The following is a 27,992-nucleotide window of genomic DNA, read 5'->3' as shown; positions in this document are numbered from 1 at the left end:
GAAAGAGACGAGGGAGAGAGTGATTGGGAAAGAGGGGTGAGGAGTGTAAAAGAGAGATACGCAGAGAGAGGTAGAGAGAGATTGGGAAAGAGGGGTGAGGAGTGTAAAAGAGAGATACGCAGAGAGAGGTAGAGAGAGATTGGCGAAGAGGCGGAGAGGAGTGTGACAGAGAGAGATAAACAGAGAAGTAGAGAGATTGGGGAAGGGGGGGAGGGGATGGAGAGAGTTATTATTAGGATTATGTTATTTTTTGTGTTATTCTCATAAGGATAATTACTGTTGTTCTGTTCAAGCTTTGGGAATTAGAATTTTGGCTTTTGAACTGAATTGAGAGTGGGGAGGGGGTGAAGGGGACATTCAGTGGAGATTAGAGTCTCTGCCCCCCATTTCCCTGGAAAGAGATGAGTTCATTTCCTCCCCAGTGTAATTGTGGCAAAAAAGCATCAAAAAAATTGCCTCTCTGTTTCTCGCCTCAGGGCCTCTGATGGACACCTTTCCAAGATTCACGATTAAAGCTGCGCTTCATTGGTATGAGTTTACAGTGTGCCGACATTGCCAAAGCGGGTTTACAGATGGGAGGCATATGATACAATAAACAAAACAATTTACATACTTATGTAATAGCAGTACAAAAATTATACAGAAAAAGAAGAAACATACTAAGATAGACAGGAAAGAAAAACGTAAAATAAAACAAGTAAAACAGAAATGTTGGAGGTATTGCAATGGCTGCCCACTGTGTCTGTGGCTGTAAAGGCAGACAGATGCTCAGCTGACAGGCTGGAGGTTGGCTTTCTGCTCCCCCCAAACCCCCCCACCCCCCACCCCACTAAACAATGGGGATTTTACTGTTTCCTTAGAGGGCATTAAATTGAGGTATCTGCTGTGTGAATTTTGGGAGATGACCTTTCCTCATATTTGTGTATTTTGAGCTGGGTAACAGGAAGTGTGTCTGTGCATTGATCGTCCAAATCTCACAGACCTCCCCTGGGGGGGGGGGGGGGGGGGTATTTATGTCTCCTACTGCCAGCCTGTGGTCTGCACTCTGTTAGAATTTGCCTCTCTTTCGATTTTTTTCCCTTCTTATTTTTGGCTTGGCCTGCCCGATGTTAATGTGGAGGTTGAGTCTGGAAGGGTAACGCGTCCTGCCCAATGTCACTCTTTCAGCCAATGACGGCGTGGGCGTCGCTCCCTTCCTCCTGACGGCGTGCGCTGAGTTCGCCGCTCACAGTGCGTGGTGAAGCGGCTAACGGCCGCTTCCTGCGGTGAGCTCCCGCCCCGGCGGGCCCACCTCGCCCCCCACACCTGTGTGGGCTCTCAGCGCCGCCCTGGAGGGGAACCTGGCTTTGATTACCGCAGTTTACATTTACATTTACATTTATTTATTTAGCAGACGCTTTTATCCAAAGCAACTTACAAAAGTGCATACAGCAAGTATAGCGACAGTACGGGGACAGGATGTGTACAGTTCCCTCATTGTGAGAGTGACTGTGCTGGGCTCCCGCGGTGATGAACGCATCTCCGCTCGGCGGGAGGCTGTGAAAGGGAGCAGACCGTGCTCTGTGGCCTGTCTTGCGGCTCCGCAGGGGGTGGGGCCCACCGGGGGGGGGCGGGGTCACGCTGGCCAGGCTGGAGCTGCAGCTCCTGTTGTGTCTCCTTTTTTGCTCTGAGCAGTTCTAGAGGAAAGCGGGGTGGCTTGGGCTGTAGTAATGTGGGTGAGTTGTCAAAAATAGGGGGATGCTGGGAGTTGTAGTCAGTAACTGAATGCTTTGGAGAGAGGGTACACTAGGTAACACCCGGACGTAAGTGTTTTTTTTTTGACAGAGGATTCTGGGAGTTGTAGTCAGCATCCGAGTGACTAGCACAAGAGGGGGAATAATAGGATACCCTGTCAGTACTTAAATAATTATTGGAGAGGTGACCCTGAGCATCGTAGCCAGCATTTGAACGTTTTGGTAGAGATGGATGGTGTGAATTGTAGTCAGCGCATGAGTATTTTGGAAAGTAATGGATGCTAGGAAATATAGACAATACTTGCAAGTTTAGCAGAGCAGAGGGGGTTATGGGAATTGTAGTCAGCACATTAGTTTTTTGAAAAATAGGGGATGCTGGGAAGGGTAGTAAATACCTGAGTGTCTTGGTGGTCATGTCAGCTGCAGTGATGCCATGGTAGATCAGAGTCTCATTCCATACTGGGTTCAAGGTGTTCTTCAGCGTCTTGGTGCGCAATTTATTTGCCTAGGTGAGAGAGAAAGAGAGACAGATGGGGAGAGGGAGAGTGAAAGGGGGAGAGGGAAAAGGGAGGGGGAAAGGGAACACAGGAGCAGAGGGAGAAGAGAAGTGGAAAGAGAGAGGGAGAGAGAGAGAGAGGGAGAAGGAGAGAGAGGGAGAGAGAGAGAGAGAGAGAGAGAGAGAGAGAGAGAGAGAGCGAGAGAGGGAGAGTGAGAGAGAGAAGGAGAGAGAGAGAGAGAGAGAGAGAGAGAGAGAGAGGGAGAGAGAGGGAGAAGGAGAGAGAGAGAGAGAGGGAGAGAAAGAGAGAGAGAGAGAGGGAGAGAGAGGGAGAGAGAGGTCTTCATTTATCTCTTTCCCCCAGGCTATTCCTCACATCTGTGCATCTGCTCACCTACTTTATAGAGGAGAGAGAGGTCGCTGGTCTTCCCCAATCCCCTCTCTCTCCCCTTCTGTCTGTCCTTCACAACCTTCTGCTGCGCGTGTGTGTGCGTGTGTGCACGTGCGTGCGCGTGTGTGTGTGTGTGATATGTGTGTGTCACCACAGTAAATTACACGTGGGGTGATAGTAAACACAGTAATTAAGCCTGGGCAGGAGAGAAAGGAGGCGTATTCACAGAGACGCTGTGTTATTACGCCCTTTGGAACAATGACTAACTCCTTCTGCCCTCTGATGGGCCCTTATTCGGCAGTCACTCCGTTAGCAGCGAGGGGATAATTGCGCCAGGTGTGTTCGGCGTGCCCCCCCCCACACACCCCCGCTCTCCCCGGTTCTGCCTCAGCAAATGGTGTTAGTGAAACGTCGCCTCCGCTCCGTTTGCCTGGCCCCGGGACGAGCCGTTTGTTCTCGGTTTCCCCCGTCGGGCGGAACGAGGCGCAGAGCGGAAACCCCAGCAGGTCTACGACAGGCTCCGTCGGCTTCCCCAGCTTTCCCTTGATAGCGTAATTTTAGCAATTCACTGATACTGCATTTGTATACATTCTAATATTCGTCCTGCGATGTGTTTAATTTTGTGGCACATTAACGTACAAACCAAAAAAACACACACACAGAGGTGTCATTGGTTATTACATGTTTACACTGCACTGAACTGTTTTATACTATACCTCAATATAATACACTTTTGCATTTTTAATTTGTATCCGTTAAATAATGTCTCCAGCAATGTATTTACTTTTGTTACACATCAATCTGTAAACCAAAGTTCTCACATGAAGGTGATGTTGGTTGCTGCATTCTTCTGTGCATTTAGACACTACAATGAGCTGTTCTGTATTATACTGTATGCAGCCTAATTCTGAAGTGCTAAATAAGCGCGTGGTTTGTAAGGGCATGTTTTCTGGTGGATGGCGTGTTCTGACCGGCGGCTTTGTGCTCAGATGAGTAAAAGTCTCACCCAAGGCAATCTCTGGCGCCTTTGCTTTCTGCTTCCCAGCGGTCATGTTCTGGTTCTCTGGAGCTAATTACACCGACCCTCTCTGCCATCTCTCTACCCCCCCCCCCCTTTCTCTCTCCTTCTTCCCATCCCCTCCCTTTTTTCCCCATCTCCCTTGCCCCCCCCTCTTTCTCCTTCTCCCTCTCTCTGCTCCTCTTCCTCTGTACTACAGGGGATATCACTCCAAAACAACATATGGCATCAGCGAATTTCCCCAGCTTCCAGTTCCACCTCTCCTCTTCCACGCGGGTGCTTCCTTCCCTAAATATTTCCCCCGTCACCCCCACCCCCCCACCCCTGCCAAGCCCATCCGTGTCCCTCCACGCGACCTGCTTCCTCTCCTCCTCCGAGCCGCGGAGTCCGCGTGAGACGGAGTGAGTCAGAGCCCTGATTACTGTGCCTCAGAACGGAGAAGCAACACCCCTGACTGCATGGTCAGAATGCCAATGCTTCCCAGCGTCACACGCAGCCCACAGAAACAGAGGGTGCCATGGGCTATCATTAAGGATAATGATAATGCCTCATCTTAACCGTGTGTCCATGAGACCCCCCCCCACCCCCACACCCCCTTTTTGACTGTTTCCTGGACCTCTCATGTGTCAGGTGTTTATTAGGATGGTTCGTTTGCGGGTCCGTCTGAGAGTCTGTCTGAGAATCCGTCCCGGTTCGGGTTGGTGTGGTGCTCGGTGTCTGGGCCGCATGGGCTGGGGTGTCAGGAGCAGGTGTTGTATGTTATTTTCGTGGCTGGGGGGGGGGGGGGGGGGGGGCAGTGGCTGGAGGGGGGGTGATGGGGTTTTAGCGTGTTTAGCATCCCTGGTGGCGGTGAATCAAGGTGATTTACAGCTCTGTCACACGGTCAGCGTAACCTCCTTGTCGATATTTACGCTCCCCCTATCACACTCTCACGCGTTCCCTCTCTCTCTCTCTCTCTCTCTCTCTCTCTCTCTCCCTCTTTCTTTTCCACTCTGCTGTTGACGTGCTCCGTGTAACAATCCTTCCTGTTTCCATGACAACCACCTGCTGCTGTCATCCCCTCGTCTGTCTCTCTCTCTCTCTCTCCATCCCTCCCTTCCTCTCTCTCCATCACTGCATCCCTCCCTCCCTCTTCCTCCTCCTCTCTCCCCTGTTTTTCCCCTCTGCCCGACAGCGCGCGGGTATTTCAAGGTCAAAGCGGGTCACGCAGAGATGGAGAGATAGTGACAGAGGCAGGGAGGAAGGGAGAGAGGGAGGGAGGGATGCAGGGAAAGGGATACAAAGGCAGCGAGCCGGTGAAAAGGCCTGGAAGGGAGCAGCGCCCCGTGGTCGGAGCTCTACCTGTCCGCCCCCATCTGCGCTCATCATATCGCTGATAATTCAGGCCTCTGGACATCAGCGCTAAAAAACACGACTCTTTCCTCCCGTAAAAAACAAATCCAGCTGAATCTCATCCTCGGGTCGCCCATTCAGGCAGCTACAGTCCGATATCTTTGAAGCGATTCCCCCCAGACCCTCCCCGCGCGCCGCCGGCTCTGTGCAGCTCCGCACGCTATCGGAGATGGCGGAGGCAGGCTCTTTCCCGTGCCCGAACCGAACCCGAGGCGTTACTCCGAGGCTGAGGTAAAATTCAGAAGCAATGACGGAGGGGAGTGGGGCTTCATGGGTTCTAATATGGGCGGAGCTACCACATGTCGTCAGTGACTCACAGACTTGAGCCGTTCACAGCGGATTGTTTAAGAAAGCAAGGTCTTTTCAATTGGCTCAAACAGTGACTGACAGCTTGGTGTAGCTTCACCCAGCATGGTGCTCATGACGGCTCTCTCCTGCTGTTATAGGGTTGGGGTGCTATGAAGCGTGGGGGTGATTCGCGCTCGAGAAGATAACGATCGTTACCTTGCTGGCTCCGGGGAGAAGATGCAGTTTGACGTACGGATCGGCCAGCCCATTGGAGTCCATCGCCTTCAGTCCCTGAAATAAAGCCAAAATCAAGACATCACTTCGTATCAAACGTAGGCCAGATCCAAACTACCACAGTGTGCTTTGAATAACTAAATGGAATCAGTGTTACTTTTATATTTCCATGTGCAACATTATTTTGGTGATGTTCTTAACATCAGTCACTACAAAACTTATAATGCCGTGAAACAAACAAACAAACAAAAAAAAAAAAACACCACTTGCTTAATTCTCTTTTAAGGCGAAGAACAAACCTTGTTTCAGTTAGATTGAATCTGGGCTTTAGCGTATATCACCAGAAAATCCCATGACAAGCTTCGACACTCAAATGAAGACATGTGTCACATACAGTAGAGTGTAGAATTCTTAGGTAGAGATCACCACAGTGCATTTCCGCCAGATATACATAATGCATAAGTAAGTATAGACGTATTAAGTACAGATGCCTTAGGGACAGTTTAGTACACAAAAGAACAGACCTGTTGCTCACCTACCTTTGCTTTGTTAATAGTGCAGTGCAGACAGTTGCTCTCTGGATCAAACAGCAGGCTGAACTCCAGCGTACCCAGATAGGCTGAAACACACAACCAGCACAAAGCAGTCAGTGATCACAGGAGGATCTGATCTGGCAGAGACAGTCTGATTCAACAGTGATACCGATTGCTGATCAATACACCTGAGCGCCTCACCAGCCCCTCATCTGGAGTGAGTTTTCAACATGCCTGATCAATGGATCTGATCAAAAGCAGGCCTGAGTGATGAGCTCCCAGCGCTACTCTCCAAAGCCTCTGTTTATTCTCTTACTGATGGATTGCCTCCTCGTCGCTGCTCTTTGATGGGAAGTCGCTTGAAAGGGAGAAGCTTGTGCAGCAGCAGAAACACCCCCAGCAGAGGCGGGAGGGCAGGCCCGTGGCACGCTTCTCCGAGCACCGCATTACAGACACGCTGTGCTACCCGCTGAGGCCTAAACGGAAACAGCACGACATCGTCCCGAGCTGTTAGCCGGGCAAATCCCACTCCCACCGGGAGAGAAAAAGGGAGCAGATCTTAGCTGGAGATCTGCGGATCCCGGCGGATTGCGGTCTAAGTCTCACTCCGGTAAGGAGAAACAAAGGTTGTGATTTTTTTTTGTGATTTTTTTTGTTTCCCATTCCTCGAGGGGATTTGATTGGTCCCTGTAATTTCAGCTCCCTGGTCCAATGCCCACTCTTTGGATGTTTCATTGACACAGGTGAATTTTCAGAGAACAAACATTTCTGTGAAAGATACTTTTTATGGCTATATGTTTCGTTTCATAAATAAAAGAAACTTCTCCCTTTTAGCTATTGTTCTCCATTGTGGAAAAAAACTACCTCCCAAATCTAATTAAAATGTAAAATTATGGAAATGATGGAGTTGCTTACTCTGCCCCCCATCCCCACATGCACACAAGCACGCACTCATAATTAATTAATTAGAGAAATAATTTTGAGGAGAACGAAAGCCGGGGTGTCTCACGCAGCGAAGGTGGAGCTGCCGACAGAGGCATCCCAAAGGCCAGCAGCACGCAGGCGGGGCACTGTGGCGATGGGACAAGCTGGGAAACTACAGACTCGTTTTCGAGATGTTTCCTCCTGCCCGCTGTGCCCTGTGCCTTTGGTTTCTGGTTTCCACAACCATCTGTAGCAGGTCTAGGCAGCCCTTAGTCCTGGAGTGCATTTTTCTGTTTTTTTTTCCGTTCAAGCCTTTAATTACTTAATTGGATTAACTGTTATGCTAAATTAATGTGGGTGACCACATACCTTAGGTACCCGGCATTTCATCAAAAGCACATAGTTGCACTGTATTAATTTAGTGTGGTAATTGGACCAATAACACGATTAAGGGATCAGATGGAAACAAAGACCTGAAACTCCACGGTTGCCTGGCCCTGCTCCGAAGGATAACGTGGTTACTCAGAACTGATAGACAGGTGGGATTCTGGGAATTGCAGTTCTCTCATTCCTGTGTACCAAAGGAAATGCAGTTGTAATGGATGGTGTCTTCTGCACCACCCTAGCTTTCATAAAACTCCTCTCCCTTCTGCGATCACCCAGCTGGGGGTGCTTCTTGTCTTACCAATTCCTGCCCCCCCCCAGGGTAAGAATCCATCCAGGCCAGGCCACCTATCAGCTCCACGATTCTGCCGTGAAAATAAATCCGTTGTGCTTGACACGACTGAATTGTGGTGAACTTTGGTCTGGGAAAGGCATTAGTCTATAAGAAGAAGGATGGCTCTCCTGTGACCCTCTAGAAGATGCTCAAGGCTATTCTGTGTTCATTATATCTGAGAAAACCTTTGACCCAAAGTTTAGGACCATGATGCACTGCTTATTTCATTGCAATGGGGGGAAAAAACAGGAATAAATCATTGCCTGCTAGCATGTTTCTGAAAGCACATTGCTACAAACATCATCTGACATGGAGACACTAACAACTCAGACGCACATGAGAAAGCTCTCTCAAAGTTAAAGAAAAATAACCCATCTAATCTTCATGACAAATGCATGCGCTAAGGCTATCCAGAAGAAACAGCAACACAGATTACACAGCTTACTTTTACACAAAAAAACAGCACTACAAAACACTGCACAAATGTACACTGTACAAAACCAGCGTGACACACAAGGACATGCAACTAGCAAAACCCATACCCACGTAAATGTCAAAGACACACAAACACACACAGATACACAGACACACAAACATACAGACACACGAGCGCACACACAGACACAGAAACACAAAGACACACACAGACACAGAGACACACAAACACACAAACACACACAGATACACAGACACACAAACATACAGACATACAAATACACAAACACACACAGATACACAGACACACAAACATACAGACATACAAATACACAAACACACAGATACACACACACACAAACATACAGACATACAAATACACAAACACACACAGATACACAGACACACAAACATACAGACATACAAATACACACACAGACACACAAACACACAGAAACACAAAGACACACACAGACACAGAGAGACCCAGACATACATACACACAGATACAGAGGCACATGGACACTCACAAACACACAGACACAGAGACACAGAGACACAGAGACACAGGAACACACAAACACACACACACACAGGCACACTGACAGACACACAGACACACACACACACAGGCACATGGAACACCCGCCGACCGGGACACAGGAATCGGAGGCGACTTACTGTCGTCATCATCATCAGAATCCACAACTTCCTGCTTCTGCCCCTCCTCCACCTCTTCCCTGTCCCTCTCGCCCTCCCTGTCCCGCTCGCCCCCCGCCCCGTCCCTGTCCCTCTCTGCCTGCTTCTCCCGCTGCGGCGGGGGGGGGCTGGGGAAGTCCCGGAAGCGGGGGAAGAAGTCGGAGATCTGCGGGATGGGCAGGATGGGGCCGGGGCACACGTTGATGGCAAAGTGCTCCTGCATGGAGATCTTCACTGGGGAGGGGGCGGGGGAGGGCGTCAGGGCGGGGTCGGGGGGGGGCAGCGACAGGGCCGAGGAGGGGTTGCCAGGCGGAGACCGCGGGAGGAAGTGAGACTGGGGAGGGTGGGGCTTGGACAGGCTCATGGCGAGAGAGGCGGGGTGGAGGCGGGGACGGAAGGACAGGTGAGGAAGGAAGGATTTAAGGGTGAAGAGAGAGGGGAACAGAGAGATGTGGACATCTATCTCTCCCTCCCTCCCCTCCCTATCTCACTTTCTCTCCAGTGTTGTCTCCGCTAGCTACTTCAACTCTCTCTCTCTTTACTGTATCAACCCTCCTTCTCTTTCTCTCAGTGTACTGTTAAAATTCTACAGTATCTGGTCAGTCACGTTATCTGTGTGTCTACTCTGTGCTGTATAGCTCCTCTCTCAGGAAATTGTTGATGTATTGTAGTGTCCACTCACTACGTCTACACTGTTTATAACCTACTCTTCAGTCTACTCTGCGTAAATGCAACAATATGTTCATAACTATATATATTTTTTATCTCATTCTAATATTTTTTGGGGGATTACAGGGAAGATGTAAGCCACCTGAAATAGAAATAGAATACATAATAATGATAATAATAATAATAACCTTTATAATGTATTAACAATAAGCTAATACATGCAACACTTACACATACACACACACACACACACACACACACACACACACACACACACACACACACACACTCACACAGACACTCATGCATACCCACCCGACCTCACAGCCCCATGACTATACAGACATGCACACAAACATTCACACACACACACACACACACACACACACACTGACACTCACACGCAAACACACAAACACACAATCTCACACACACTCACATAAACACACAATCTCTTTCACACACACAAATGTACACACACAAATGCACAAACACACACAAACCAGACTTTACAGACAAACTCACAGACACACAAACACACAAAAATGGATAAACGCACAAACACACACATACACAGACATGCACACTCTCACAGACATACACAGACACAGACACAGGCAGGCACGCACAGGCACGCACACACACACACACACACACACACTCACACACACACACACACACACACACACACACACACACACACACACCTACCCGAGACAGTCTTCATCTGTTCCGTTGCTCCATCTTGTCCTCGCTCACGTCCTCTGTCTCTCACACTGAGGAACAACTGGTGCTGGATCGAGTCAATATCCCCCCTCCCTCCCTCTCTCTCTCTCTCTCTCTCTCTCTCTCTCTCCCCTACTCCTGTTTCCCTCCTTCCTTCTCTCTCTGTCCCTCCCCCTGCTACAGTAATGACGTTTCTTGCTAAATTCTCCCAGTCTGTCTCTCTCGGTCTCTCAGACGAGCAGTCCTGCCACGTCAGGGCTTCACACGGTCTGTCTCTCACCCGCACGTTAGAGACGGTCTTCCTGTTCCCAGCCCCACACAGACAGCCCTCATATTTCACCACAGTACACGAGGATAGTCCTCTTATTTTGTCATAATAGAGAGGGATAGTCAGATGGATAGTCTTCCTGTATTTACACAATACAGAGATAGTCTTCCCATTCTATGACAATACAACGGAATAGTCAAATGGATAGTCTTCCTGTATATTTACACAGTACAGAAATAGTCCTCTTATATTGTTATAATACAGAGGGATAGTCGGATGGATAGTATTCCTGTATTTACACAGTACAATGATAATCTTCCTATTTTCCTATAATACAGTGGGATAGTCAGATGGGTAGTCTTGCTGTATTTACATAGAATAGAGACAGTCTTCCCATTTTATTATAATAGAGAGGCATAGTCTTCCTCTATTACCATAGGGCTGAGAGTTGGTCTTCCTCTATTTGTGTAGTACAGACAGATGATTTTACAGCTACCGAGAGGCTGTCTCTTTGTGCTCTGCAAGCACGGCTCTGGGCATCGCTAATGCGGGGACGCTGGACTCATAATGTGGCTCTTTGTGGCAGCGTGTTAGTGCGTGACGCCGCCGCCAAGCTAACTCCGAGCAGAGGGTCCTGCTAAATGAAATTAGCGTAAAGTGCGGCGGAGGCCAGCGCACACTCGAGCTAACGCCGCTGCGGTTTCATTTCCGGCCGGTGGTTTTAGGCTTAATTCGCTTATGAGTGACGGTGCGGTGTGTGTGTGTGTGTGTGTGTGTGTGTGGGGGGGGGGGGGGGGGGGGGGGGGGTGTTCGTCTCTGTAACCACGCTCCCCGGATTCCCCGTGTGACGGTCACCATGACGGCTTTTCCTCCAGACCTTCTCCTTCACCCTGAGGAGCTTTCCTATGAAGGCTGTTTTTTAAATTTCTTTTTCTTTCTGCACGAGAGCACTGATGAGGCTCTCTTTCAGCAACACTGGTCTGGGATCAGTCTAAACTGCCACCCTCTGGCTGGTGCTCAGCCAGCAGGGCCCGCTGGCCCTGTTTTAACAGATGGGCACGGAATGGGCTCCGCTGACCTCAGGTCAGTTCTGCATTTCCTCCTCAGCTCCTCCTCTCCCTCTGTCCTGGAAGTGTGAGGAGTGAGGAGCTTTATCGGGGCTGGCCGTGACTCAGCAGGTGAGTTCTGCGGAGCGTTCGGAGAGGGTATCTGGAAAGAGAAGCAGCTGGAGCCCACACCTTCTCCGCCGCCTGTGGGACTGAGCTCAGAGCCCCGTGGAGGAGGATACAGAGATAGCATCGCACATGGCCTGAGCGCAGCACCCAGTCAGCGACTTTCTGCGCCTCTGACCCAATTACGACGCACCCCTGGTTATAATGTAGCGCCCTACCCCTCCCTCTCTGTCCCTCGTGCACAGCTTTTGTTCTCCGAAATGATGAATGTGAGCTTTCCATCTTCGGACAAATGATGGGCCAGTGATGAATCGTGAGGACTTTACCCTCCCTCCCTCCTCCTCTTTTTCCCTCTCTCTCAGCAGTTCTGTCGTTACCTGGGTTAGCTGCATCAGCCCTTACCATGAATAAACACGTCAGAGTGGGGAAACAGGTGACTACAGAGAGAGAGAGAGGGAGAAGGAGAGGGAGAGGAAAGAGAGAGGCAGAAAGGGAAAGAGTTGGAGAGAGAAAGAAAGAAGAAGAGATTGAAAGAGGGAGAGAAAGAAGGAGAAAGGGGAGAGGGAGAGAAAAAAGAGAAATGGGCAGAGAGGAGAGAGAGAAAAGAAGGGAGATGGATAGAAAGAGGAGAGAAAGAGAGGGACAGAGAGAGGGAGAGAGATAGAGGGAAAGAGAGAGAGAGGGAGAGAGAGAGGGAAAGAGAGAGAGGGAAAGAGAGAGAGAGGGAGAGAGAGAGAGAGGGAAAGAGAGATAGAGGGAAAGAGAGAGAGAGGGAGAGGGAAAGAGAGAGAGAGAGAGAGGAAGAGAGAGATAGAGGGAAAGAGAGAGAGAGAGAAAGAGAAAGCAAGGAGAAGAGATTGAAAGAGGGAGAGATATTGAGAAATAAGGAAAGAGAGGAAGAGGGGAAAGGAGAGAAAATGGACGGAGAGGAGAGAGAGAAGAAGGGAGAGTGATAGAAAGAGGTGAGAAAGATAGAAAAAGATGGACGGAGAGGTTAGAAAAAAAGAGAGAAAGGAGAAGAGGAAGAGAGTGAGGGAGAAAGAGAGAGAGAGTGAGTGTGAGAGACACTGGAGCTGAGAGGTGGAGTGGTGGAGGGATTGGGTTTGTGAAAGAGGCAGGATGGGGGAGGAAGAGGAGGTGGGGGGAAGAGTATTTCTGACGTTGTGCTGACGTTGTTTTCGATGTTGAGTGGAGTGTCTCACACAGTGTGAGAGTGAATCAACCAATCAAAACCTATTTATTTATTACAGTGTGTCTTTAAAAAGAGCACGCATCCAGCACTCCGCGGAGAGCAAAAACAGGGGAAAGAGCTGTGAAAGGAGGGTGCTCTGAAAAGAGACGGTGATTGGCACAATGATGAATTTCAGCTGTAATGGGCTCCAAATGTAATTACAGAAAATAATGGGCAGATGGAAGCATGATATTAGAGTAGAAGAGCAAATAGCATAAGGTGGTTTGATTTAAAAAAAAAAACAGAAACAGAATAATGGGGAATAAAAAAGGGAGATTCAAACTGAACGAAATCAATGCAGCAGGACGTGAGAGTGATTCCAAAGGAGGAGGCGGGTCCGTCGGAGAGCGCCAGGTGGATCTGGCGGAACGGGATCAATCCGGTGGCTGACGCCGGTTCCGGAGCTGACCGGAGGCGGAGCGCGGGGTGTAATTATGCCCGCGATCTGCGTGGCCTGCGTGAGGAACGCCGCCCAGCCGCCGCCCAGCCGCCGCCCAGCCGCCGCCCAGCTCTCCGGCACACCGCTGTCATCCTGCGAACAGACGGGCCACGTGCCACGCCCAGAATCAGCCACACGGGCGAGAAATGGAGGCCGCCCCGAACCCAGACTCACCCGGCAGCGGCTCAGAGGACTTGGGCCATTTGGCACAGACATTCTGCAGTCTGCGTTTCACAGGCCTGCAGCGATGTCCTCATGGAGTCTGCTGAAAGTCTGAATGTTTGACCCTCGGTTGACTGACCCAGCAGAGTCATCCCAGGGAACAAAGACACACGGATCTCAGCTTTGCTGCCTCAGTCATACTCATGCACAGTGCTGCCCCACTATATCATCCACTCCCTATTAACTCCTCAATGCACGCTCATAACCCCCTATTCACTTTGTAATATCACGCACACTCATTGCCCCAAATTCATTCCTTAATATTTACTTACAGCCCCTCATGAACTCATGACCCCCTATTCACTCATTAATGTATATCCCTCATTCACTCTATAATACTCACTCATAGCCCTCTATTCACTCCCTAATGCATGCTCATAACCCCATATGCACTCCTGTATACATGTTGCACATAGGGATGACTTGCATGTGATAATCAGCTCATATTTATCCCTGTAATCAGCTCTGATAGACATATGGGGGGGGGAGGTGTATCACTCGTCATCTCTGGGAAATCAGACAGACTCCAGTTCGTGGGACAGCTGACTCACTTTCACACCTCTCTTTCTCTCTCTCCTCACTTCTTTCACCTCCACCACCTGTTGAAGGTAAGGAGACACTCATCCTAACAGAAAACACTTTTTTTCTCACCGTTTCTGTCTGTCAGACCTCATAAACCTCTGTGTGTGACTGTCTGTGTATTTGTCGGTCTGCGTAAGAAAGTGTGTGTGTGAATGTGTGTGTTTGCGTGTTCGTATGTCTTTCACAGCTGCCACAAAACACACCTATACATACACACGCACACGCACACACACACACACACACACACACACACAGGCCAACAAATACACACACGTACACACACACCCAATAGTGTTGGTCACAGTGACCATTGCTCATATATAAAACTCATGACCCCTATCTGAAGGAAACGGGGAAAATCAATGTAGCAATATTTACAGCTTTGACATTATGTTTTGTTTTGCTGCACAAGACTTTACTAGTTGACATACAACTGAAAATTCAAATGATCACAGGCCAGCAATTCAGTTAATTCTCTGCGTATTTCTGTTGCATAATGTATATGTGAGATTAGATGATTGATTATAAAGTACTTTGAGTCAATCAAGTGGCTTTGAAAAGCAGCAAAATCTACATCAGCATAGTCTTAGACCCGTCTGAAAAGAAGCTGGCTCTGAATGAATGCGTTTGATATACAATATTTATGTAGCAGAAATGCAAATGAAAAATACTGTCAATTATCGTGCTGAGACTTACAGTATATCTGCTAACACCAAGTCAACCAACAAAATACAAATCCAAAATCTGATCAAAAAGAGTAAAAATATTACTTAATTATTCATGTAGCACTGTGCATGAGATCTCTTTGCTACTCTTGCTTTAGTCTGAGTCAAATCGACCCTGAATACAGCACTGGGGTTTTGCACTGCTTCACTGTGACATCCTGAAAGCTCTGCCCAGCGTTCAGACACACCCCCTCCTGCTTCCTCCTTCCAGGGTACCCTTCATCTCTCATTCACTCTTTCCCTCCATCACTCTCTCCCTCCCTCTCCCCTTCATCAGAATGTCTCACAAAGGGAAGAGCGTGAGGATGAAGAGGAAAGACAGTGACAGAATCCCCTTTTTATCCGGGTGAGAGAAACACATCTTCATCCCTCCTCCTCCCTCCTCCTCACTCCCTCCATCCATCCCATCAGCTCACTGTGGGTGTCATACATACCTCTGTTTACAATGCCTTAATGTGTGGCTTCTTCATGCCTATGATGATGATGATGATGATGATGGTAATGATGATGGTAATGTTGATGATAATGATGACCACTATCACCATGACAATGATGACGAAAATGATGGCTATGATGATGGCAGTAGAGCATAGTGGTTAAGGAGCAGGGCTTGTAACCGAAAGGTTGTCGTTTTGATCCCCGCTGGGACACTGCTGTTGTACCCTTAGGCAAGGTACTTAACCCACAATTGCCTCAGTAAAAATCCAGCTGTATAAATGGATAGCACTGTAAAAACCTGTAATTGATGTAAATTACTCTGGATAAGAGCGTCTGCTAAATGACAGTAATGTATTGTAATGTAATGTACTTAATCCAAAATTGTAAATATCCAGATGTACAAATGGATAACATGTAAAAACTGTAATCTATGTAAGTTGCCCTGGAAAAGAACCTGTGCTAAATGACAAAAATTTAATGGTGGCATGATGATGATGAAGATGATGATGGTGGTGGTGATGATGATGATGATGGTGGTGATGACAGTGATGATGATGATGATGATGGTGGTGGTGATGATGATGATGATGATGATGGTGATGACAGTGATGATGATGATGGTGGTGGTGATGATGATGATGATGGTGGTGGTGATGGAAGCTGCCTACATTTGAGAAGTCTGATGGCAGAAGGAGAACACTTTAAGCAAACACATTCCACACGTGCTGATTGTAAGAGAACTGATCGTTTTAAAAGAGCAAACGATTGTTCTTCACAGTGTTGTGTGCCCCTCCCCCACCCCCACCCCACAGTGCCTCCTCCTCCAGTGCCCCCCCTCCAGTGCTCCCCAGCCACATCAGACCAGCCCTGAAACGGAGCAGCACTGCCCCCCAGCACCCCAGCTCACAGCAGGGGCCTTCATTCGACCCCTCCCGCCCACGGCGAAGGTCTAAGTCCGTCAGTGAAAACTCCTTCAGCATGGTGTACTCTCCCCTCCTCAACAACCTGTTTGGCCAGGTAAGACTTACAATAATTTACAATCTCCGCAGTAAACGTGAACTCTCTCCACTCTCACCCTACCCTTTCTCTAGTCTAACCCTAAATCCTCTCTCCACATCAACTCAAACACTAAACTCTCTCCACTCTCACCCTACACTTTCTCTAGTCTACCCCTAAATCCTCTCTCTACATCAACTCAAACACTAAACTCTCTCCACTCTCACCCTACACTTTCTCTAGTCTACCCCTAAATCCTCTCTCTACATCAACTCAAACACTAAACTCTCTCCACTCTCACCCTACACTTTCTCTAGTCTAACCCTAAATCCTCTCTCCACATCAACTCAAACACTAAACTCTCTCCACAGCAAATCTAAACTCTCCTTCCCTTCTGAATCTGACCGCTCTCTCAATATTGAGTGTAAACTTTCTCTCTACGCTTACTCTAAACGTTTCCCTCTCTGGGTAAAGTTGCTGCCCACGAAATGTGTGTCAGCTGAAAAGCAACTCCAGGGGCAAAAAACTGACCAATGAGTGCAGAGCGTATTTGGCTAAATGAAAGAAAAAAACACAGGCATAAACAGAATGATATACACGAAGAGTACTATGACCATACTGAACGCAACTACACTGAACACTGCGAGTGTGTTTACAACTGCACACAATACTCCCTTTGGAGCCAAACTGAACACCGCTTGTGTCTTTACAGACATACTGAACACAGCCACACTGAACACCGCTTGTGTCTTGTGTCTTTACAACTGTACACAACACTCCCTGTGTCTTTGGGGCCACAATGAACACTGCCTGTGTCTTCAGAACAACTGTGGACACTACCCCAGTCTTTAGACCCTCACTGAACACTGCCCCAGCCTTCAGACACAAATTGCATACCTAACCTCCAGTGACTGATCTGGATTCAGTGGGAAGAGGCGAAACTGCTGCGTGAAGATTTCAGCCACAGAGCCAAGGGACACCCCCCCCCCTCCCCCTGCTAATCCCAGCATTACAGAAGTATTAATAACTCGTTAGCATGGCTCACTGTCACACTTAATTAGCTGCAGAAAGAGTGAGCAGAGGTTTGACAGACGGGGGAAACAGGGAGAGAGGGCCGTGCGACTTTCCCTTTTCCTGGGTAAACGTGCTCCCCCGACTGTTTTTGCTTGGACAGCTGGTGGGCGGATGCTGGCGAGGTGCTATTTGTTTGAATGCCCTTAGTGGCAGAGTGAGAGTCACAGAAATACCTGTTAGTCACAGCTCTGAGCTCTGTGCAACTGGGAGGATGGATCTCTGTAGGTGTGCTTCAATGTATGTAAATGTTTGTGTGTGGGTCTGTTTTGTGTATATGATTACGTAAATGTGTGTGTGTGTGTGTGTGTGTGTGTGTGTGTGCACTTGAATGAATGAATGTGATTGTGCATGCGAGTGTAAGTGTGCATGTGTATGAGTGTGTTTGTGTGTAAGTCTGTATGAAATTATGAATGTGTCCATGTGAGTGTGTGTGTGTGTGTGTGTGAGTGTGTCCATGTACAAGCGTGTGCATGTGAGTGTATGAATATGTTTATGAGACTGAATGTGTGTATGAGTGTGTGCACGTGAGTGTAAGTGTGTGAGAGTGTATGAGATTGGCAGTGTAAGTGTGTGAGAGTGTATGAGATTGGCAGTGTAAGTGTGTGAGAGTGTGTGAGATTGTTAGTGTCTGTGTATGTATGAATGTGTGTGTGTATCTGGGTATAGGACTGTGTACATGTGTGTGTTTGTATGTGTGTGTGAGTGCGTATATGAGTGTGTACACATGTGCATGAGTGTCTGTGTGAGTGTGTATGAGTGTGTGTGTGTGTGTGTGTATGCGTGTGTGTGAGTGTCCGTGTCTGTGTGCATGTCTGTGTGAGTGTGTATGTGTGTGTGTGTATGCGTGCGTGTGTGAGTGTCCGTGTCTGTGTGCATGTCTGTGTGTGTGTGTGTGTATGCGTGTGTGTGCGTGTGTGTGAGTGTCCGTGTTTGTGTGCGGTTGCATGTCACCGCGCACAGTAATGACAGTGGACAGGGCGTAGCCGGGGGCGCTGTGGTCTCTGTCCGACTGCAGCTGTAGCACAGGGTCAGACACACAGAGAAAGTCACCTTCAGCGAGGACATGAGCGCGGCTCGGAAAACGCAGGAAAAAAAGTGCGAATCAGCCTGCACGCCGACGTGTGAATATGGGTGTGAGTGCGCGTGGTGAAAACGCAGAGCAAGGCTGCGGCATTATCCAATTAGACATGCCTTTCTTTATTCCTCCAACCTCCCGCCACCACGCTCCCTCTCTCTCTTTATATAATACACAGGGAGAGGAACCAGGGAGAGCATTTCTGCTCAATTATCTGTCCTTGTTTTTGTAATTTGCGTTTCTGCGCAACACGCAGCACAGCGTTCACGCGCTTAAACGATTTACAAATCAGGCGTTTCGCAGATACATAAATATCAATAAATTCTGTAATCACTGTGATCACGCTGCAGTCTCTGTAGGATACACGCTCTCTGAGCCCGTGTCAAAGGCCTCTGTAACTCACACGGCTGCTTTTGTTTTATTATTAATGACATTCCCTGACACTCTCTGGTTTTAATCTCTCTCTCACTCTAGGACAGAGACCTGACACCAGAGGAACTGGATGGTGAGTCTATTATGCAATGCAGTAAGTGGTATCAGTAATAACAGCATTATAACATGTTATAACATAACAACAGGTAATAACACCAAGGAGAATTTATAGCCAATGTGTAGCGTAGCTCTGATTGGAGGGTAGATTATGATGTCCTTGTGTCCTATTTAAAGTGTAAATTCCTCATTAATCTCCCCATTGAGGATTAGATCATTTAAAAACAGGTGTCTACACAGCACCTCACCAAGCATGGTAATTACGCTTTATGAAATATTCACAAACAATCCCAGCGCTTCGTGGCGGCTGATGTTAGATAATACATTAAAGAAATAATAAAACTATGGACGCTAAGCCATCTGGAATATCACTTTGTGCAAGCCGCCACACACATCATACACTGGCACGACACTTGTAAAGCATTATGCACTTAATAAAGTGATAACGACAGGCTCATAAAGGCGTTATGCAGCCAAGCCCCGAGGATTCCGTACTCGATGACGCTGTCCTGACGCCCACGCAACACATGCTAGCAGCAGGCCACGCTGCAGGGATACATCTCCTCACTGTGCCATTTTTCACATCTAAAGAAGCATGAAACAATAAATCTACAAAATGAGAAGTAATTATGCGCTCTGGCATGTACACAATACTACACCACTACTCTGAGTGCGGGGTTGATGTAAAGGATGCCTTCCCAGGAGACAGGACACAGGACGCTCACTTCCCTGCCTGGAGAGAGAGTTTCTATATGGGATATGATGTCATAATGGCTCAGCCTCTGGTGTTGCTTAGTCGTGATAGGGTGACCTTTCCGAGCCCTCGTCCAATCGCAGTGGATACGTCTCCTTGTGTTTCTGCCTTTCTCTGCCCTTGCCCAGAGGCGTGTGTGACTGACGTGACAGTAGCCAATCAGAGACCTCCAGCGGAATTCAAGAGCAGAGTGCGGAAGATTAACTGTATTAGCGTGACCCTTACCAGAGGGAAGTGGATTTGCACATAATGTCAAGCGGGACGGGGAGTTGGGGGGGGAGGGGGGGGGTGGGGGTGTGGAGACGGTTCACCCTCATCGTTTTTCGAGAATATTCTTGAGGTGTGTGTGTGTGTGTTTGCCCTTCTGCTCCTCAGAGCTGAGAGTGGCCTTCAGGGAGTTTGACTACGACCAGGACGGGTACCTGAACTACAAGGACCTGGCGGAATGCATGCGGACCATGGGATACATGCCCACGGAGATGGAGCTGATAGAGATCATTCAGCACATCAAGATGAGACGTGAGATGGAGAGGCTGTGTGTGTGTGTACGTGCATGTGTGTGTGTGTGTGTGTGTGTGTGAGTGTGTGTGCGCATAGGTGTGTGTGCCCGCATGTGTGTGTGTGTGCGTGCGTGCGTGTGTGCATGTGCGTGCGTGGGTGTGTGTGTATGTGTGCGTGTGTATGTGTGCGCGTATGCGTGCGTGTGTGTGTGTGTAGGTGTGTGTGCATGCGTACGTGTGTGTGTGTCTGGGTGTAGGTGTGTGTGCTGGTCTGAGTCACATTAATTACAGTGTAATGACTGTATTGATGTAGGTGCTGGAGGCTGAGCGATGTTGCTGCAGTGTGATTGAGTGTGTGCGCAGCGGGTGTGATTGGTGTGTTGTGGGTGTGTGCGTAACGCAGTGTGATAAAGCGCTGGTGTGTAGGTGCTGCTGGTCGTTGCAGTTCGTTTAACTCCCCGAATGTGCGTTGCAGTGGGGGGGCGGATGGACTTTGAGGATTTCTGTGACCTGATGGGCCCCCGAATGCTGGCAGAGACAGCCCACATGCTGGGAGTCAGAGAGCTGAAATGTGCTTTCAAGCAGGTCTGTGTTCTTTACACATTACCCCGTACATGGGCTTTCAAGCAGGTCTGTGTTCTTTACACAACATTACCCCGTACATGGGCTTTCAAGCAGGTCTGTGTACTTTACACAACATTACCCCGTACATGGGCTTTCAAGCAGGTCTGTGTTCTTTACACAACATTACCCCGTACATGGGCTTTCAAGCAGGTCTGTGTTCTTTACACAACATTACCCCGTACATGGGCTTTCAAGCAGGTCTGTGTACTTTACACAACATTACCCCGTACATGGGCTTTCAAGCAGGTCTGTGTTCTTTACACAACATTACCCCGTACATGGGCTTTCAAGCAGGTCTGTGTTCTTTACACAACATTACCCCGTACATGGGCTTTCAAGCAGGTCTGTGTTCTTTACACAACATTACCCCGTACATGGGCTTTCAAGCAGGTCTGTGTACTTTACACAACATTACCCCGTACATGGGCTTTCAAGCAGGTCTGTGTACTTTACACATTACCCCGTACATGGGCTTTCAAGCAGGTCTGTGTACTTTACACAACATTACCCCATACATGGGCTTTCAAGCAGGTCTGTGTTCTTTACACAACATTACCCCGTACATGGGCTTTCAAGCAGGTCTGTGTACTTTACACAACATTACCCCGTACATGGGCTTTCAAGCAGGTCTGTGTACTTTACACATTACCCCGTACATGGGCTTTCAAGCAGGTCTGTGTACTTTACACAACATTACCCCGTACATGGGCTTTCAAACTAGTCTGTGCGCTTTTACAAACACTCCCCTGTACATGGGCTTTCAAGCAAGTCTGTGTGCTTCTACAAACACTCCCCTGTACATGGGCTTTCAAACCGGCTGCTCTGCTGCTCTTCCTCCACCCTACACACATGGGAAGGTGGGAGACCATTCAGCTTCCTGCCCAGGTAGGGCCTTCACAGTTGGGCTCGTTTCTGTGTCCGCCTCGTTTAGTGGTACTGAGCTGCACAGGGCCTACACCCCCTTACACTGCCTCTCACACCCCCCCTCCCTCCCCCCTCTCTCCCCCTCCCTCACCCCTCTCTCTCCCCCTCCCTCACCCCTCTCTCTCCCCCTCCCTCACCCCTCTCTCTCCCCCTCCCTCCCCCCTCCCTCACCCCTCTCTCTCCCCCTCCCTCACCCCTCTCTCTCCCCCTCCCTCACCCCTCTCTCTCCCCCTCCCTCCCCCCTCCCTCACCCCTCTCTCTCCCCCTCCCTCACCCCTCTCTCTCCCCCTCCCTCACCCCTCTCTCTCCCCCTCCCTCACCCCTCTCTCTCCCCCTCCCTCACCCCTCTCCCCGGTGCAGTTTGACTATGATGGAGACGGACAGATCACCTTTGAGGATATGAAGGAGGCAGTGAAGTCGCTCCTCGGGGAGAAGCTGAAGAAGGACGAGGTGGAGGAGCTCCTGAGGGACATTGACCGCAACGGAGACGGCAGCGTCGACTTCGACGGTGAGGGGCGGCCCCGCTGCCAGCCAGAGCCGTCAATCACAGCCGGCTGCCGCCAGCACAGACACGCGCATGATACAGAGACACGCACCTTCATGTGGCACGCACAGAAATGAACGTACACACACTCACGCACACACACACCCACGCACACCCACGCACACACACCCACGCGCGCACACGCACACGTGCACATGTGCACAAACTGTCATGCATATGCTGATGCATGATGCACACACACACACACACATGCACACACATACACATACACACTCACAGTAAATACACCACACATAATATACAGACTACACACACTCACATGTACTATGCAAACATCAACACATTTACATGTAATATACAGACATGAACACATACATGCAATATAAACAGACATTCACACACACACTTAACATAGCTTGGTTTGCAAGGCCTCAGCAAGGGTTTAGAGAACTATAATAATGAGACCTATTAGAACCTGTTAGACCTAAATGAGCATACACTGTAGTTCTAACACAGTGCAGAGGTCCTGTGGTCTAATCTTGCGGTCTAATCCCTCTTTGTGGATATCAGCCCAATGATATCAACGTAAACCTCCTCATGGGAACCTCTTGAATGTCCTCATTTCTGTTGGCTGGGTCTTTCGCACCACAAAGCGTGTAGCAGTTGACATCTTACATGCACTTTGATATCCTTGACTCGGCTTTGATTGATGGGTTGAGAGGAATGAGGAGAAGGATGAAAGAATTGGCATTTGATGTATTTATAATGTGAGCTGGATGTGTAAAGGAACTGGGTGACTAATTAGGGAGAGAGACAGAGACACAGGGAACAGAGGAAGGGGGAGAGCCAGAGAAACAGACAGACGGACAGAGAGAGAGAGAGAGAGAGAGGGAGAGAGAGAGAGAGAGGGAGAAAGAGAGAGAGAGAGAGAGAGAGAGAGACAGACAGACAGACAGACAGGAAGAAAGAGGGACAGAGAGACAGGACCGTGCCGTTCCATCCTGTTTTCCAGCTAATGTGATTCTCTTTCCCTTGTGTCTGCCCCCAGAGTTTGTCATGATGCTATCGTCAGGGTAGCCGCTGTCGTCACGGTAGCTGCATCTCGTGGCTGAACAAGACTCCTGTCATTAGCCTCCCCCAGGAAGCGGTGTGTGTGTGTGTGTGTGCAAGCATGTGCATCATTTCTGACTTTTAATGAATTACGAGAACTACTTCTTTCACATTCTGTACGGGTCTTTGAATAATATATTTCAATTATCTCTGAATATAATTGTATATGCTCAGTTATGCATCTTAAGGGGGTAATTATAAACATTTTATCAACACAAATGGGTATGACCCACTAATAGTTGTATGTAATATATATAAATAAACTTAATAAAAAGATAATGAGAAGATTATAGACCTGAGCTCCGCTGCATTTTTTTTTTGAGTCTATGGTCACCTATTGCCACCTAGTGGATATGAACAACACTGCAAAAAGGACCATCTGTCCCTACAACCCTTTGCAGCTTATTGTAGAACAAAAATATATACTTTATAAATTAGACATTTCACAGTTTAAAGACAAAAATGGACAAAAATCCTTTTCAGCTCTTTCCTACTCACCCAAAACCGTGTTTGGTGAAGTCTGAGGCAGCTTCATTTTAATAAAGTCAGGTCTTAGCAAAAGGCAAGGTCAGCTGCTGGCAGCGTGGGCCAATCGCTGTTTACTTACGGAGGACTTTGGGCTTTGCGGTTTGTTCAGGGCTGAGGGGAAAACAAGGTCATAAATCTGTCGAGGATTGTCAACAGATTTGTGCTTCCAAAAAAACACGGGTCTGGCACTGACGCTTTGCTCAGGAGTGATTAGGCACTCTGCTCACAATGCTGCAGCACAACAGGTATGACCTTTGGCTCAGGGCTGGAGAGTGGTGTCTCATGTGGGATCATTGCATGGGAGCCCTGTGCAAGCTGCTTCACCTGAACACACAGAGGACAAGCAGCCAGGTGATGCAGTGGGTTAAACGCCACATACCTATACTCTGCGGAGGACAAGCAGCCAGGTGATGCAGCGGGTTAAACGCCACATACCTACACTCTGCGGAGGACAAACAGGCAGGTGATGCAGCGGGTTTAACGCCGCATACCTATACTCTACGGAGGGCAAACAGCCAGGTGATGCAGCGGGTTAAACGCCACACACCTACACTCTACGGAGGGCAAACAGCCAGGTGATGCAGTGGGTCAACACCACACACCTATACTCTGCGGAGGACAAGCAGCCAGGTGATGCAGCGGGTTAAACGCCACATACCTATACTCTGCAGAGGACAAGCAGCCAGGTGATGCAGTGGGTTAAACGCCGCATACCTATACTCTGCGGAGGGCAAACAGCCAGGTGATGCAGCGGGTTAAACGCCACATACCTACACTCTACGGAGGACAAGCAGCCAGGTGATGCAGCGGGTTCAACACCACACACCTATACTCTGCGGAGGACAAGCAGCCAGGTGATGCAGCGGGTTAAACGCCACATACCTACACTCTGCGGAGAACAAGCAGCCAGGTGATGCAGCGGGTTCAACACCACACACCTACACTCTCCAGACTGCCGTGGATGAGGGCACTCGTTCCACAAATAACCATCCGGTGGGGGCTCGTCTGACCTCTACTTCCTGTGAGAAACCTACCGCAACAGGACACTGAAAATCATTACCGTTTGCCCAGAGGGATTGTGGGTACAGCAGGTGTGGTGGAACTCTGTGTAAACCCAGCTCCTCTGACGGGGGCGGAGGTGTGGACCTGTCCTGATGTTATGAGCGAAGGACAGGCGCGTGGAGTCATCCCGTCTGTGCCGAACTCAGCCCCTCGCCGGGGTGTCTGTTCATGTTTTGTCCCAGCCAGCACCGTTAATGACCTAAATCTGCTGCTGAGGACCTCATTAGCCTGAGCGCTGACTCGGCCTGACCTTCTTTCTCGCGTTTCCGCGAGTGACGGAGCACAGCTGACGGGCAGAGCCTCTCTGTCAGCGCTTTATTAGTGCCGGGAGAGACGGGCGCTGCACCAGTGAAAGTGTGCCCAGATAATTAACTCAACGGGCCAATTAGGCTGGGGGAACCGGTGGGAATGAACAAAACGTACCCTGGGGCCGCTGCGTTAGCCAGCCTTTCGATTACTATGGGCTTTCTGTTGCCTATAGCCCCTGTGTACATTAAATACAATGCCCAGTGTCCCCTCAGGCCTGTCCACTTCAGTATAGGCTAAGGCTAATCTCAGGAGACTGAGAGAGACACAGGAAACAACAGACCCCTTTCCCACCTGAGTGAAACTCCTTTCATGGATCTGGTTAAACCTGAGCAGAGACAGCACGGTGTTTCTTCCCTGAACTGTGATGTGCGATGTGCGTTCTAAGCTTCCTGTTTCACTGTGCTGCGTTAATAAGCGGGAGGGTGCCCTCCTGCCGCTAATCTTCTTGTACCCGAGTCTCGCATGCCATCGCCGACGTACGGGCTCATCGGAAATGAACTCCCCGTCTGCGCCTCTGGAGTGCTGTGCAAAGTACGCTTTCAGAACGCGACCGAATCCGCACCTCACTGCATCCAAATGCAGAATGAAGTTGACATTTACAAGCAGAGGACCGCACTCTTATGGCAGCCCGTAGACTAACTGGTGTTTACAAAACTGTCTCCTGTGAACGCTCTCTGCTGCCCTAAGAAAAGAAATTATATGTACATAATAACAGTCTGCCGCTCAGAAAGTGGAGGTCCTAGCAGACAAGGTACAAACAAGGTGTCTTTATTATTGAAAACTGATAAATATTCAAGCAAAAGCATAAATCTGTCAAAAATGAGAAAACATTATACAAATGATTTGCATACAACAACAACAAAAAAAAAAAAACCATCATCCGACACATTTACAGAGTGATTCAGCGAGAAGCTGACGTGGAGATTACATCCCAGAATCATCGTGGCGGGAGCCGCGCGGAGAGCAGCGTCACAGCGCTGAGCAGAGGGGCAGGTGAGTGTGAGGCAGAGAGCACGTCAGCACACGCATCACAGGAAGCAGGAGACAAGCACTTCCCTGTCTTACAGACGCAGCACTGTTTACTGGGTTTGTTTGTTGTTTTTTTTCTGAGGGGGGGGAGGGGGGGGGGCATGGCGGTTTCTCAGCAGAACTGAACTTTGAACTTGAACTCTGGTGTTGAAACGGAGATTATTATTTCGGCTGTAGCGCGTTACACGGCGTAGTGGAATGGCCTCTTCTTGTGTCGTTTGTTGGACTTGTGAAGTCTCTGATCGGCACCGCTGTAGGTGAACAGAGTGGAAATGTCTCTGGGGAGTCTCGGACTTCCTGAGGCTCTCTGCTGGTGTTGACAGTTGCAGAGAGCGCCAGACTGGACCCGCGGCTCTTTTTTCCCGGAGTCGCGAGTAACGTTCTCTGTTCATCTCCTTCCGCCGGAACGGTGCGCCCCTGCTGTGAAGCGGGACAACTTGTGCGCATGCGACATCACCGTGGTTATCAGCGCTCGACACGGGGAACAGTAATACGGGCTCCGGCGTGGGCAGACACAGGGTGAGCCTGAATGTGTTAACATTCTGGATTTGGCTGACCGACAAGAGCGCCCACTGCAGGCTTGGATGTATAAGACACGGCTGCAACAACCCGCTCTCATTATAGCCATCTCTAAACACCACTGTGCAAAAGTCCTGAACACAGTAGGAGCTAAACCACACGGGCGTATGAACCTCCTTACACAGACGAAAACAAGGCTACGGAGCTGTGTTACTGTATTAAGAAGGAAAAGTGTTGTGCTGACATCAATCCTTATTTGTGGTGAGGCACTCCAAGCATAACCAATAAGCATACATAATAAGTACAGAGAAACATCATCTGTGATTGACAACGCCGGAGCTGGAAGACCTGAAACGCCACCTGTGCAGGATGCGCAAACACTTGAAGGAACTGCCCGTAGGGAACAGAAAGAGGACAGGCTCTGCTTCTGCGGCGGAAGGCTTAGCGGTCTCTGCCCGTCGGCATGAAGCTCACTCCGGAAACAAGGACATGCATAAAGAGCCACCACAGGAAGGCCTCGGTTCAGAAAGAGAAACGAAAGGAGGCTACAGGGCTAAAGCACGCGCGGAGCTTCAGTTTCCCACTTTTCCAGAGGGAATATTTAACTGTAAAGAGACTTTTGCACAGTAATGTTCGTCCTGGACAGTGATTCAGAGGTGAGAATGACACAGTGACAGTAACACTCAGGGCTCAGCTGGTTTCGGTAAATTAAGGTGCAGATTCAGCTTTTCCAGGCCGTGACCACTGGCATGTGGTCCATTTACCCAGGTGGACAGGTAACCGAGGGCCAAACGCTTCATTCAGAAAAAGGCTGTGAACATTCTCACCCCTTGGAAGCGGGGTGAACACTTGCGTTTAGAGCAGTTTGTCCCAAAACATCCAGGCTAGAGTCTGGTGCAACACCATGCCTTTTACAACCCATTTACACTGCTTTACATGTGAGGGAATTCTTCTGGACCCCTATCGTAACCAGGCGCTGGCCTGGCATGGGTGCGGTCTGGGCCAGTGTGGACAGGGTGGGACAGGGGCGGGGTCAGGGTCAGATGGGGTGGGAAATGGATGGGACAGGGGCGAGTCAGGGTCAGATGGGGTGGGAAATGGATGGGACAGGGGCGGGGTCTGGTCAGTCAGGGCGGGGCATGGATGGGACAGGGGCGGGTC

General features: G+C 49.2%; 2 protein-coding genes across 2 annotated transcripts in view; one reads left to right on the top strand and one right to left on the bottom strand.

Annotated features, from left to right (window-relative positions):
- The window catches only part of doc2d (double C2-like domains, delta), an 18,454-nt gene extending 8,146 nt beyond the window's left edge, over positions 1-10,308 (bottom strand). The window contains exons 1-5 of the mRNA XM_036516772.1: positions 10,242-10,308; positions 8,844-9,672; positions 6,092-6,171; positions 5,535-5,609; positions 2,129-2,238 (exon numbers count right to left, since the gene is read on the bottom strand). Coding sequence (XP_036372665.1) covers positions 2,129-2,238; positions 5,535-5,609; positions 6,092-6,171; positions 8,844-9,225 — 647 coding nt within the window. The 5' untranslated portion in view covers positions 9,226-9,672; positions 10,242-10,308. The remainder of the gene's footprint in view (positions 1-2,128; positions 2,239-5,534; positions 5,610-6,091; positions 6,172-8,843; positions 9,673-10,241) is intronic.
- Positions 10,309-13,222: 2,914 nt separating this feature from the next.
- On the top strand, positions 13,223-23,351 carry LOC118769508 (calcium-binding protein 4-like). Its single transcript, XM_036516636.1, has 7 exons — positions 13,223-13,572; positions 16,146-16,350; positions 18,953-18,983; positions 20,097-20,240; positions 20,697-20,806; positions 22,130-22,277; positions 23,323-23,351. Exons 1-7 carry the CDS (start codon positions 13,223-13,225, stop codon positions 23,349-23,351), a joined length of 1,017 nt encoding a protein of 338 aa, XP_036372529.1.
- Positions 23,352-27,992: the final 4,641 nt, after the last annotated feature.

The sequence above is a fragment of the Megalops cyprinoides genome, chromosome 22, assembly GCF_013368585.1.
Source record: "Megalops cyprinoides isolate fMegCyp1 chromosome 22, fMegCyp1.pri, whole genome shotgun sequence".
Taxonomy (NCBI): domain Eukaryota; kingdom Metazoa; phylum Chordata; class Actinopteri; order Elopiformes; family Megalopidae; genus Megalops; species Megalops cyprinoides.
This window is presented reverse-complemented; position numbering and strand designations above follow the sequence as displayed.

What these genes read in the sequence shown, in the direction of transcription:
- LOC118769508 (XM_036516636.1), top strand. Translation starts at nt 13,223, where the DNA reads ATGCAGCAGGACGTGAGAGTGATTCCAAAGGAGGAGGCGGGTCCGTCG. An exon ending in TGAAATGTGCTTTCAAGCAG is followed by an intron (nt 20,807 to 22,129) that starts GTCTGTGTTCTT and finishes TCCCCGGTGCAG; the next exon opens with TTTGACTATGATGGAGACGG. An exon ending in CGGCAGCGTCGACTTCGACG is followed by an intron (nt 22,278 to 23,322) that starts GTGAGGGGCGGC and finishes GTCTGCCCCCAG; the next exon opens with AGTTTGTCATGATGCTATCG.